This window comes from Hypanus sabinus, chromosome 18 (genome assembly GCF_030144855.1).
Source record: "Hypanus sabinus isolate sHypSab1 chromosome 18, sHypSab1.hap1, whole genome shotgun sequence".
In the NCBI taxonomy this organism is placed as follows: domain Eukaryota; kingdom Metazoa; phylum Chordata; class Chondrichthyes; order Myliobatiformes; family Dasyatidae; genus Hypanus; species Hypanus sabinus.
Genome location: NC_082723.1, coordinates 39,376,834 through 39,391,132, shown reverse-complemented (window position 1 = coordinate 39,391,132; position 14,299 = coordinate 39,376,834). Strand labels below are relative to the sequence as shown.

Below are 14,299 nucleotides of genomic sequence, written 5' to 3'. Positions count from 1 at the left end.
TCTGTCCATCTGGCCTGTGTTGAGATAAATAATGGAAGCTGATGAAAACTTGAGGGTCCCATTGCCAGGATTCATTTCACCACCTGGTGGTCTATGCCAAAAAGGTTACATGCATGTTCAGCTTGATTTTATAACAGTAATTATGTTAATGTGTGCACTGATTAATGTACTTCAGTCCATCTTCATTGTTGAAAATCCTGCTGTCATCCTCTGCAGTCACGCAAGGAAAATGGCTCCCTTGTTTGAGATTCCAAGTGATAGCCCATGCCCACAACACCCACATTCCAAAGTAGACAATGCCCTTCTGAAGAAAGGTAATATCAAGTTTCAGTAGCCACTGTAAAAGAGGTGAATTGCGAAATGAAGCCTGATCATGTTAACAAAGAACATCTACATTGCCTACACTGTCAATCAATGATTTGTGAATTGGATGAATATGTGGAACCTATACACCAATTCCCAAAGGGCAAGTCTTGGTCTTGCAGTCCAAGATGTTACTTTAACCACATCTCTTTTAGCTTGAGTTTTGGTTTCTACAAGTGAGCTGTGGGGGAAGCAGCAAGAGAAGCCAGTTGATAGGTGGCCCCATAGAAGTTTGAGGATATCACAGTATCATTGTGTAGGTTAGTCTTCGATATAAAGCCTTGTATGTTCATATAGCAATTTAGGACGCAGTTCATTTTCACTCGACACTAGCTTTGGGACTGGAGGTCCTTGGCAGGATGTGGGAGTGGAGACAAATTATTTATATAATACAGCAATAAGGATGGACTCTTGCTCAAGACACTGTGGAGTAAATTGTCAGTATTAGTCAACGTGCCTGACTGGGTGGGGAAGGGGAGGCGAAACTACATTCAGCTGGAGAACCTTCACACAGTACTGTGGTATGTTTTTACGCATCAAGTACAAATTCCTTGGTGCTGATGTGCGCTCTGTCATACAGTCTGCTCCTGCCCCTGCCCCAGGGGCAATAAGAGCTACAAAAGGTCAGGAACCTTCAGAAATTGTAATGTCAAGTTTTAGCTGTTGAAATAAAAGCTTTGATTCCTTTCCCCACCCTTCATATTGTTGACATGTGCAGTTTTATTTCCAAATGAATTGCTGTGTAGTACTGAATCAATTCAGTATTCCTGGATAGCAGCTTCCACACCAGCCAGAAGGACTAGGGCAGCAATGAACTGATGATCCTTCTCTCTTTATCCTGATTGAGCAGAACCAGAATCATCACCCTAACTACTGTAAACATACTGACTCTGTCATGGGAAATGTCCAGCTCAGTGACCTTTCCAAGAGGTTACCCAAGTTACTTGGAGAATTATAGGTTTTTGTGGGTATATCCAATTTTCACAATCAATAGTACCATTTCTTTACATCTCTGCTTATATTGACTGAATTTAAATTCCGCAATGTCAGCAGTTCCATTTGAACCACTGGGCTTACTGGCCTGATACCATGGTAACCCCCATCAACATCCCAGTGAAATTCAGCATTGTTGCAAACAGGAGGAATAACATTTTTCCACAGCCGTCCGAAGACCACGTGGAGGAAGAGAAAGCGCAGCCTTTGCATTTATCAGATCTGTTTTACTTTACAAAAACTGTACAGTGAGCATATATCCTGCATAGCAGCAAACACACAGAAAATGTTCTCTTCCAGAATCAGTTCCATTTTCCAGCTTTCTTTTCTAAAACTTCATGCTGTTACTAGATTTTCCAGTAAGTCCTTTCTTTAATTTCTTCTTAATAAAATGATTCTCTTCTGTCTGTATAAAAGAGATGAGGAGGAGAAACAATGGTGTAATAAGTAATAATTTCTACTGCAAAAAAATTCATCACAGGAGGTTATTCGGCACCTCAAGCTTTTCTGCACCTGGAGGTCCGTTATCCATTAATTCTTCCACATCCTCTCATTGAAATTTGAGGTGCACTGGACTGGGGAACAGGACTGGTTTGGGTAACACAAAGATGAACCCATTGAGATATTATGGTAAGTGACAATACTTAAAACTCTCCTTGGATCTTTTGAAATTATGAAAGGGGATATACTTTGTGGAGTGATTGCCGGTTGTTTGAGTATCTCTGAAACTGCTGATCTAGGATTTTCATACACAACAGTCTGGAGTTTACAGAGAATGGTGAGGGAAACAGCCAGATTGGTTCAAGCTGACAGGAAGGTAATAACGCAAATAACCACGTTACACAGATGTGCTGAAGAGTATCTCAATGTACAATGTGTTGAACCATGAACATGCACTCAATGGTGACTTTTATTAGGTATAGGCCAAAGTGGCCACTGTGCAGAAATGCAAATCCCTCACTAAAATTGGGCTAACTCACACAAGCCAAAACAATTCATATCAGAGGTTGCTACTTTCAAGCTGTTCCAGACCAAGTTCTCTATTAAGACAAAGAATTGAGAAGTACAGAAATCACTAGCTATTTAGCAGTGAAATCTGGTTGAGCCCCATTTAGAGTAATACCGTCAGTTCTTGGGTGGTGCATTGCAGGAAAGGAATGTTTGCGATAGGAAAGGAGGCAGACTGCTATAATCCAAAATAATTGCATCAGGACAAGTATACAAGTTCATCTTGTAATTCCTCAAGTGTCAAGGATGGCAGGTGATCTAATTGAGAGGTTTCAGATTAAAATGTGAATGAAGAATACAAAAAGGGTCAAAAACTAAACTGATTGGAAATGTCAGAACATAGTCAACACATAACTATTAAAATCAGGGCCCCATCCCTGTATAAATAATAATTTTATATTATATGATATAACAATTATTATATAATAACAATTAGAGGATCAATTGAAAATCTCAAAACTGGTGAGTGGAATGATTAATCAGGGCAGGAGAAGATGGAGATCAAACATGATCTGATTGTGTTTCCCAACAAGCTAAAGAGGCCCAGTGATCCCAACGGTACCCAAAATGGCTAAGACGAGAGGGCAGAGTTTTAAGGTGCTTGGAAGTAGGTACACAGGAGATGTCGGGTAAGTTTTTCCGCAGAGAGTGGTGAGTAAGTGGAATGGGTTGCAAGCGACGGTGGTGGATGTGGATACGATGGGTCTTTTATGAGACTCCTGGGCAGGTACATGGAGCTTAGAAAAATAGAGGGCTATGAATTAACCCTAGGTAATTTCTAAAGTACATATGTGTTCAGCACAGCATTGTGGGCTGAAGGGCCAGTACTGTGCTGTAGGTTTTCTGTGTTTCTAGTACCAAAGAACTCAGAAGTTGAATAGTTTACTCTTGGTGAACAGTTTACAATGCTTACATTTTTCCGCTTCCTTGGCAATGGTGCCACGACCTCCATCTCATCATCTTGCTCATCTGGGATATGTTCATTCATTTTAGCCTTTTCCCCTGCTGCTTCCTGCCTGCTAAACAAGTGCTCTGAAAGGCAAAATTGAATTGTTAGACAGCCCGTTGGGGGCTCACTCATGAATAATGCCAGTAGAGATGGGTAGTCAGGGAGGAGTAGCAAGGGAGTAAAAGAGCTGGATTAACAGAGAGGCACTGATGATGGGAGGGGTTACTTGGTCATTGTACTGGGGATTATCCATATTGAGTATAAGAGTTGGAATGTTATGGTGAGGTTGTATAAGGCATTGGTGAGACTGAATTTGGAGTATTGTGTGGCATTTTGGTCACCTAATTACAGGAAGGATATCAATAAGATTGAAAGAGTGCAGAGAAGGTTTACAAGGATGTTACCGGTAAACTTGAGCAACTGAGTTAGAGAGAAAGGTTGAACAGGTTAGGACTTTATTCCTTAGAGCGTAGAAGAATGAGGGGAGATTTGAAAGAGGTATATAAAATTATGATGGGTTTAGATAGAGTGAATGCAAGCAGGCTTTTTCCACTGATGCTAAGGGAGAAAAAATACCAGAAGACATGGGTTAAGGGTGAAGGGGGAAATGTTTAAAGGGAACATTAGGGGGAGCTTCTTCACACAGAGTGGTGGGAGTGTGGAATGAGCTGCCAGTTGAAGTGGTGAATGCAGGCTCACTTTTAACATTTTAGAAAAACTTGGACAGGTACATGGATGAGAGGTGTATGGAGGGATATGGTCCAGATGCAGGTCAGTGGGACCAGGCAGAAAAATGGTTCAGCACAGCCAAGAAGGGCCAAAAGGCCTGTTCTGTGCTCTAATGTTCTATGGTTCAGTCACAAGTTACCAGGGCATAGTTAACTGAATGACATTAAGGCAAAGAATCGTCAGGGGAGATCAGTACCATAGTGGAGTGTGTATTTACCCAATAAAGCATTCAGTAAGAGTTATGATTTACATGGAAAGATCCCATTGGCTGCAATGCTCTTTACAGGAAGGGAGGATAAGGAGCAAACTTCTGACTGCAGTGATTTATTCTGAACAGGAATTCACTGCTGGGAATTTTAAGTGGGACAGGGACTTGAGAAGCTTTCAAGTCCATGCTAGCAAGAATGGGGAAATGGCTAACCAGATAGACTTTTAAAAAGGGTCACAAGATCTATAATGGAGTGACCTGGACAGGAGGGCTTGAGGCTGGCACTAATCCACCCGCTCACTCCCCCCAAGAGTATAGGCAGACAAGTACTGACCGTGTAAAGGCATTAAAAAAATCACTAGAGGGAGAGGGTTTAAGGTGAGCGGGAGATTTACAAAGGCTCCTGGTGGCACCCTTTTCACGAGAGGCCAGTAGATAAATGAAAAGAACAGCCTTAAGAAGGTAGAACAAGTTTAAAAGACTAAATCGCTAGGTAGATGGGTGAAGTTTAAGGGGGGGGGGGGGTATGGCCCAACAGACACATGGGACTGGCACAGACAGGCAGCTTTGTTGGCATGGATGATTCTCACCACAGGGTCAGCTTCCATCAGCCTTCTTCATTAACAAATGCCACATGGCTTGATCAACAGTGAAATTCAGATTAAAGGCGGCACCCTCAAAGTCAGCATATACTCACCTGGGTACAGATCGCTCAAGCTGTCATCCGAGTCGTCACTCTCGCTCCCTGCACTCTCACTAGGCTCCCAGAACTCCTTCGATTTGGGGCGAGATTCCTTACCAGACTCTCGAGTCCGATTTTTCTTTTGGGATAGAGACGCTGGGACGTAGGGGACCCCAAGAGCTACAGACTCCTCATCTGGACATGGGTACAGGAACAAGGCACCAGGTCAAGACTAGCCCCTGGAGTAGAACAGACCTGTAAACAAGGCTCTCCCGAGGAACCAGTTACTAGCTGGGATCCAGCCCAAGGATTAAAATTGTTGAGAGGATGTTTATTTAGTTACAAGTACCACTACTGCCCGTAATGCATTAAGCAAAAAGCAATACTGGCCACAAAGATTCAGCAAGTGCCCTGATGATACTAACCACCAAAATATACAGTGGCAAGAAAATTAATGCAGAAAACCAGGTACTTGCAAAAGGTTCACAAACTTGCAATTGTATGGGGGTGATTGATAAGTTCGTGGCCTAAGATAGGAGTCGTCAATTTTAGAAAACCTAGCACATTTCCACACTTAGTCCAGTGGTTGTGGAACATACAGATCCCTTCTTTGTGAAGTTGGCATCTTGGACCTCCAGAAATGGTCCATAGCAGGGTTCATTGATAAGTTTGTGGCCTATTAACTTCAAACTTTCTGCATAATCACTCAAAGAGTTGAACTGCACGTGCATGTAATGAGAGCTGTATAACTCATCTCCTTCTACCTTAGGCCAGAAACTTATCAATCACCCCGCTGTGGATCACTTCTACAAAGAAGGGATCCGTATGCTCCATGACCGCTGGACTAAGTGTGTAAATGTAGGAGGGGACTATGTTGAAAAATAAATGTGCCAGGTTTTCTAAATTTGACTCCTTCTACCTTAGGCCACAAACTTACCAATCACCCCTCGTATATCTGAGATAATGTTACAGACAGGAATCGAACCAAAAGTCTGGGAGAAAGGATAGGGGGGGGGGGGTGCTGTTAAATGTATTATATTTGGAAATAAGTTCTGAAGTGGATCACAAGTATGGTAGCAAAGTTTATATTGGACGACAGTTACTTCGGACTGAATTGCAGAATAGTTCAATTGTGGAAATTGAAATGCACTTAGCAGTTTATAATTATTGAATCTTTAAAGTTATTCAGCTCGTGTGCCTTCTCCTCCCCGTGTCCCCCAGTCTGTTTCGCACGGCTGACTCACATTTCTGCAGTGCTTTCTGATACCGTTTCCCGTTCACGTGCCGGAGGACGTGTTGTGGAATCTTGTTAATGTGGCGGATTGTTAACTTGCAGAACAGCTGCAGTCTGAGGAAAAAGAAGCACAGTGAAAGCTAAAGGATATTAGCCTGGAATCACCGATAATCCCCACGTGCTCCAAGTGCTAAAAAGCCAATGAAGAACTATCATGTTCAGTCATTTAAAATTGCAGGCAGGCAATCTCTGACCAGCATGGTTCCAGTACAGCAGAGTTCCCAACCTGGGGTCCACAGATCCCTCAGTTAACAGTAATGTCCCATAGCGTAAAAAAAGGTTGTGAACCACTGCACTAGAATAATTAAATAAACCACTAAATATTGACTTTGGTCAAGGGATAAAAATTGCCTCAGGTTTCTTTACACTCACAGTTTGAGAGACATCACCTCTATTAATGCAGCACTCCATCTATACCACACTAGAAATAAAAGTCTAGAGTTGTGGGACTTCAAACTTCCAAGTGTTTGCTGGGTCAGCTCAGAGATTTGTTCTATATTCAGTCCATGCTTTTAGCCGGCTGGTGGTTTAGTGGTACCCGCACCAGACTTCGAGGCGAGTGGTCCCGGGTTTGAATCCAGCCGGTTCCTTAAGCGCTTTCCATCCTGTGCTGCGCTTGTTCAAAAAAATAATCGTAAAAGTACTGAAGAAACGGCAGGGTTGATGCCTGACCCAGCGAGGAACAGCAACAGTCCAACAGGTGTTGTGTAAAGCTTGGTTGCCCTAAACATGCAATCAGATGAACACAAAATTCTTGCACTTACGGATTTTTCGTGCTGGGCACGATGTGTGGCTCGAATTGACTGTAGTCAAATGGCTCTTTCATCATCAGACGCTGGTATTTCTTTCCCTTCGTGTAGGCCTGTAAATCAGCCAATCGGTATGGCAATTCATGCCCGGTCAGGGAACATTTCACCTTAAAAGGCAGCAGAAACACACACATTTACAATCCATAGTTTACACCAACTATTTTTGTGACTCTATTTAAATTTAGTGACTATTTAAATTTAAAGCTAACTTGGGTCTGTTAGCATCTTGACCCCCTTCTCTGGAGGTTTGCAATCCTGGCAGCATTATCATAGGACCATCATCTGCTCAGATACATGGGAGAGCAAAGATGGTTCTCTAATAAACTGAACCAAGACATCTCTCGAAATCAAAATGCACAATGGCTGCGATTTTTCTGTGCGCAGTTTGCAAAGATGACTCTACTCCACAATCCCAGCACTTCGCTGCACGAACCTCTCATCTAGATCCCAGTGGGAGGACTAGAGCGTCCTGGAGAACCAATGAGGTCGTGGTTCATTTCTCATTATGTACAGCAAGTTCCAACCCATTTTACATCAGTAACTATTGCTGAGTCCCACCAGTATTTTTGTAATTATTCCAATGAACTCCTAAGCCAGCATTCCTTTATTTTATCAATACTTTTAATCCAGCACTCTGGTGTTCGCTAAGACTCTTGGTAAATCAACAATTTTAACAGTTCTTTAAATCCTCAAAATCCCCCTTTCTAATAACCTTCATTTCTCACTTTTTCTTCATCCTTGGATTTAATTCTGACTTAATATGCTTCCAGTTGCCAACAAGCCTCCTCTCCACCAGCCTGGAGAGCCTTCCTTCTACGGAGTTTTTTAAAACTTCTTTGTTGAGTGCCATTGAGTCGTCTCATAGTAACCTATGGATATCGTAGTTGCCCATGGGGTTTTCCTGGCAAGAGATGGAAGTACAGTCTGCCCTCCTTATCCGCAGAGGATTGGTTCCAGGACCCCTCGCGGATACCAAACTTGAGCAGATGCTCAAGTCCCTTATTCAACCTGTCTAAATGCAGTTGACCTTAGGACCCAGTGGAACCCCAGACCTTATTTAACCCGTCTCAGTGTGGTGAACATTGGTGCCAGAGCTCTGAATGCACAGTGTTTCTGTTCATGAAAATAATCACGATTGAAAATAAAATGGAAATAATAAAATGATCAGAAAGAGGTGAAACGCCATCAATCATTGGAAAAGCGTTAGCCTACGTCAGTCAACGATCAGAACAATTTTAAAGGATGAAGTGAGAAAGGCTCTGCCCCAATGAAAGCTACAATTATTACTAAGCAACACAGTGGTTTAATTATTGGGTTTTGGGATTTTGAGTTTTTGATCCTCCACATCAACCCGGCATGGTGGAGAGCGCACTCGGGAGCGATCTGTCCTGAGTCCCAAGAACTTCCATTCCCGAGCCCAGCGCTGAAACATACGTTCTTAAGTGTTTTATATGCATAGAAAGGTCAAATATATACTATATACTAAGACAAATGTTTGACTAACTGATGCTAAATAATACCAGATGTACCTGTTCCGACTTACTTAGTAACAGAACTTCCAATTTTTTTTCAATCCCGATGCACGATAACCCACGCACATCCTCCTGTATACTTTAAATCATCTCTAGATTACTTGTAACACCTAACACAATGTAAATGCTATGTAAAATGGTTGTTATACTGCACTGTTTAGTGAATAATGACAAGAAAAAAGGTCTGTACGTCCTCGAACAACAATTGCTGGAAGAGCACTTCCAGGTTTCCGCGATTTGGTTGGTTGAATTCATGCATGCGGAATCCGCGGATAAGTTGGGCCAGGCCTCTCCCCTGCACGGATACTGCTGCTGTCCAGGTTAGGAGCCGGCCGGATTTGAGCTCAAGCCCATCTACCCCGAAGTCCAGCGCTGATGCCACTACACCGCCGGCCAGCCCCTTTTAAACCTCTTTTACCAACCTTTGAGACACTGTCCTAATATTTTGAGTGTGTCATCTTCTTTTATAACTATGAAGTAATAAGACGTTTTAATAACACTCCTGCATTAAAAGTTGAATTCCCTTTTACTGAGGCTTGTAAAGAAGCCACAAGTTGGCTTACAGAATGGAGTCACACTCGGGTAAAAGACTTCTCGTTCCAAGGGTGCATTAGTGAATTTATTTGCCTTTTTACAAATATCCAGCGGCTGAATTGTCACTTTTACCATAATGGGTGTGGCGTGGCATGGTGGTTTGCTCAACAAACACCATTACAGTTCGGAATGCTGGGAGTTCAGAGCACCCGCTATACAGTTTGTACATTCTCCCTGGGGAATGTGGGGGTTTCCTCTGGGTGCTCTGGTTCCCTCCCACAGTCCCGAGACGTACTGGTCAGTAGGTCATTGTAAATCGTCCCGTGACTAGGCTAAGATTAAACTTGGGGTTGTCAAGGCTTGTGAGGAAGGGCCGGAATGGCCTATTCCCCGATATATCTCGAAATGAAATAAATAACAGAAATAGTAGGAAAACCAAGGATTTGGTAAACATTGCCAATAAAGTGCTCGGTACTGATTCAAAGCAGCTTTCAAAAGGTAACAGACAGTTGTTTCAAGAAAAGTGCTGGACTGATGTAAATGTAATGGAATGAGATAAGCAGGTCGGCTCTTCCAGGGGTTACCATGAATGGAATGAGTTGCCCTATGCAGTGACATGTATCTTCAGGACATGAACTACAGGACAACATCACCTGCCTGTGTTGGTGATGCCTCCCTGCCAGATGCATAGAACAACTTCCACACGCGTTCTGAGGCGGGAAATGACGTGGTGGACTCCTCTTCCCAACGACCAGGTGCTGTGTCTTACCGTGGCCAATGTGAGGAACTCTATGCAGGGTCAACCCACAGAAGGCTGCTGGACCAAACAATATTGCTGGTAGAGTGCTTAGAGGGTATGCAGACCAGCTAGCAGATGTTCTCACTGACATCTTCAACATCTCCCTGAGCAGCACCATCGTTCCATCGTGCTTCAAGGCCGCCACCAACGTCCCCGTGCCGAAGAAGTCTTCAGTGTCCTGCCTCAATGACTACCGTCCTGTTGCACACACATCCATCATGAAGTGTTTCGAGAGGCTCGTCATGAGGCACATCAAAACCCTGCTGCCCCCCTCACCCTGCAGTTCACGTACCGTCCCAACCGCTCAACAGATGACGCCATTGCCACCACCCTCCACCTGGCCCTAACCCATCTGGACAAAAAAGACACGTACGTTCAAATGCTGTTCATAGACTTCAGTTCAGCATTCAACACAATCATTCCTCAGCACCTGATTGGAAAGCTGAAACTACTGGGCCTGACACCTCCCTCTGCAACTGGATACTAGACTTCCTGACTGGGAGATTTCAGTCAGTCTGGATTGGGAGCAGCATCTCCAACACCATTACACTGAGCACGGGTCCCCCCAGGGCTGTGTGCTCAGTCCACTGCTGTTCACTCTGCTGACCCATAACTGTGCTGCAACACACAGCTCGAACCACATCATCAAGTTCACCAATGACACGACCGTGGTGGGTCTCATCAGCAAGAACGACGAGTCAGCTTACAGAGAGGAGATGCAGTGGCTAACGGACTGGTGCAGAGCCAACAACCTGTCTCTGAATGTGAACAAAAGAGATGATTGTTGACTTCAGGAGAGCACGGAGCGACCACTCTCTGAACATTGACAGCTCCTCTGTTTAGATCATTAAGAGCACCAAATTTCTTGGTGTTCACCTGGTGGAGAATCTCACCTGGTCCCTCAACACCAGCTCCATAGCCAAGAAAGCCCAGCAGTGTCTCTACATTCTGCAAAGGCTGAGAAAAGTCCATCTCCCACACCCCCCCCCCATCCTCATTCTACAGAGGATGTACCGAGAGCATCCTGAGCAGCTGCATCACTGCCTGGTTTGGGAATTGCACCATCTCTGATCGCAAAACCCTGCAGTGGATAGTGAGGTCAGCTGAGAAGACCATCGGGGTCTCTCTTACTGCTATTACAGACATTTACACCACACGCTGCACCCACAAACAGCATTGTGAAGAACCCCACGCACCCCTCACACAAACCCTTCTGCCATCTGGCAAAAGGTACCGAAGCATTCAGGCTCTCATGACCAGACTGTGTAACAGTATCATCCCCCAAGCCATCAAACTCCTCAATACCCAGAGTCTAGACTGACATCTACATCACTTATTATATTGTAATTTGTCCTCTACTGTGCCTATTGTTTTGGTGATTAACTATTGTGCTGTCCTGCAGTGTTTTGTGCACTTTATGTAGTCTTGTGCAGGTCTGTGGTCTAGTGTAGTTTTTGTGTTGTTTTACATAGCGTAGCCTCGAGTTGTCTCACATAATCTAGTGTAGTTTTGTGTTGTTTCATGTAGCACCAGGGTCCTGGAGGAACGTTGTTTCATTTTTACTGCATACTGTACCAACAGTTTATGGTTGAAATGACAATAAAAAGTGACCCGACTTGAATATCTGACGAAGGCTCCAGCTGTGAACTGTCAGCTCTTCATCCTTCTCCAGTGATGCTGCTTGCCAAGTTTCTGCAGCATTTTGTACGTGTCACTGGATTTCCAACAAGTACAGAATCCCTTGTGTTTCTGATAGCTGCCAGGACTTTTAGAGACTGATGGAGTGACAGATGAAGTAGCAAAACAAACAGCGGGAGAGTATCACCAAGGGCATACCGTATTTTTATCTGAAACGTACGTATAAATATAGGATGAAGTTCAGTTTATTATCATTCAACCATACGCTGTACACTGCCAAACGAAACATTCCTCTGGACCAAAGTGCACAACACAGTACATATAACTCACACACATAACAAAGTAATATTACCACAAATAAATTAACAAATAATAGAAGACAAACACTACACAAATTAAATTACATATTCGACACAAACCAACAATATAACAGCATTCAACGTCAGGAATTACTACTATCAGGAGCCAAAGCAGGGGGGTTTAACTGTGAGACCGGATATTTATCTATAATAGCCGGGACGATGGCTAATAGCTCCGAAGACCAAGTATTTATTCCCAAACGTCCTTCCCCAACGTTAAAGAAGATTAAACAAGAGGAAATCTGCAGATGCTGGAAATTCTAACAACAACACACACAAAATGCTGGTGGAACACAGCAGGCCAGGCAGCATCTATAAGGAGAAGCACTGTCGACGTTTCGGGCCGAGACCCTTCGTCAGCACTAACTGAAAGGAAAGATAGTAAGAGATTTGAAAGTGGGGGGGGGGGGGGGATGCGAAATGATAGAAGAAGACCGGAGGGGGTGGGATGAAGCGGAGAGCTGGAAAGGTGATTGGCGAAAGTGATACAGAGCTGGAGAAGGGAAGGTTTATCCCTGTGGAGTGAGGGGCAAGGGGCTTTAGAGATCTGGGTATGTAAACATGCCTCCACTCACCCGGTTGTTACCGCACGGCTGCAGGGCTGGATGTCGCTGCAGGAAGGCGGTGAGGTCCGAGGACTCCGAACTCGAACTCCAGTCGGACAGCTGCTCCATTTTCGCAAAGCCAACACTATTAGAACTGAACGTAACTTAATTTCCGGGTCAAACACGAGGCCCACGAGGAAATGCAATCGCGTCACTTCCGGCTTAAAGAGACACCGAACCAGCAAAACCAGGATTTAATATATGATTTTTAGTCAGAATTTCAAAGCCATCTTGATACTGCCCGTGGATTAAAGCTATATTTAACGTCACCTCATTTCACAAAGGTTTTAAAACTTGCATTGTCATAGCGTTAGAAGCCGTTTCGAGCATAAAGTAATTGGAGACACAGGAACCTAAAGAGAACTTCCGGTAATATGGCGAATGTGAAAGTGCCCTATCTCCCACACAGCAACCTATCGAGTTCACTCAAATTTAAAGATTCAAGAATTGTTTAATGTCATTTACAGTACGCAAGTGTAAAAAAGAATGAAGCAATTGTTATGCCGAATCCGATGCAGCATAAAAAATCTCAATAAAATAAAGAACACAATAATAATAAAAACAATAAATTTACTTCTTATTCTGGCTATCCATTCCATAGGATGATGATGGTTCCTTTCAGTCAGTTAATGGGGTCTAAGACGGCTGGGGGAAGTTCTGTTGCTGCGAATGGCCAGATCAAGCTTTGAAAGGGGTTTATACCCCACTCCTCAGAAAGGAACAGCGTGTGCGTGAATGGATTTTAGGTGAGTAGGAGGTTTCACAGGTCCAGACCCACCCTCTCGACATCCCTTCCTGGATCCAGTGGCAAGGTGGGGTCCAAGACGGCTAGGGGAAGTTCTCTTGCAGGGAATGGCCAGATGCACATTCTTCGATGCGAGGGTTGCCCTTTCTGTGTTTGCTAGGGGTGGCTCGTGTTTGCTAGATGGCCTTTGACCCTACAAGAGGGTTCATCTGCCCTTTGACAGGTCTTGTTTTTCATCTTGCAGGGTGTCTAGACACCATCCTCAGCAGGCAAGCCTGGTGGGGGAGCCGGTTTAATCGCCGATCACCCGACCATGCGACAGGTAGTACTGGATTACATGGGACCAGTAGCACTCAGACCAGTGACCTGACCACACAATAAATTTACAGTACTGTGCAAAAGGCTCAGGCACCCTTTCTTATATATATATATATAAAACTAGGGTGCCTAAGCCTTTTGCAAAGTACTGTAAAGACGTGATATACATAGATACGTCCACAGAGTGATGCTAGACACAGGAGTGTCTGTACTTAAGGTGACTAACAGGCAATGATGAAGTAGTGGTTGTGGGGTGGTGTGGAGGGGTGGGTTAGAGGGTGGAGGTGTTGATCAGCTTTACTCTTTGGGGAAAGTAACTGTTTTTGAATCTGCTGGTCCTGGTGTGGATGCTACGTAGCCTCCTCCCTGATGGGAGTGGGACAAACATTCCATGAGAAAACATCTGCAGATGCTGGAAATCCAAGCAACACAAAAAAAAATGCTAGAGGAACTCAGCAGGCCAGGCAGCATCTATGGAAAAGAGTACAGTCAATGTTCTGGGCTGGGTGGGTGGGTGGGACCCTAAATAATGTTACTGGCCCTTTTCCAGCACCTTTCAGTATAGATCTCCTTGATGACAGGTAGCTGGTGTTGGTGATGCATTGGGCAACTTTGGCTAACCATTGTAGAGCCTTTCTGCTGCAGTTTTCGTATGTCAGGATGCTCTCTATAGAGTATTAATATTTAATATTTCAGTTCTATTTGAGTAATATTGTTAATATATTGTTTACATA

At 43.9% G+C, this 14,299-nt stretch overlaps 1 protein-coding gene across 1 annotated transcript; it reads right to left on the bottom strand.

Annotated features, from left to right (window-relative positions):
- Nucleotides 1-149: 149 nt before the first annotated feature.
- On the bottom strand, nt 150-12,626 carry surf2 (surfeit 2). The gene is made up of 6 exons (XM_059994217.1): nt 12,473-12,626; nt 6,991-7,142; nt 6,177-6,280; nt 4,948-5,127; nt 3,278-3,396; nt 150-1,762 (listed from the first exon to the last, which is right to left on the bottom strand). Exons 1-6 carry the CDS (start codon nt 12,569-12,571, stop codon nt 1,685-1,687), a joined length of 732 nt encoding a protein of 243 aa, XP_059850200.1. The 5' UTR covers nt 12,572-12,626; the 3' UTR covers nt 150-1,684.
- Between the last annotated feature and the right edge of the window lie 1,673 nt (nt 12,627-14,299).

Coding starts and splice junctions, on each gene's coding strand:
- surf2 (XM_059994217.1), bottom strand. CDS start 12,571: ATGGAGCAGCTGTCCGACTGGAGTTCGAGTTCGGAGTCCTCGGACCTC. Junction 6,281..6,990: donor GTGCCCAGCACGAAAAATCC/GTAAGTGCAAGA, acceptor CTTTTTCCTCAG/ACTGCAGCTGTTCTGCAAGT. Junction 3,397..4,947: donor CTTGAGCGATCTGTACCCAG/GTGAGTATATGC, acceptor TTTGCCTTTCAG/AGCACTTGTTTAGCAGGCAG.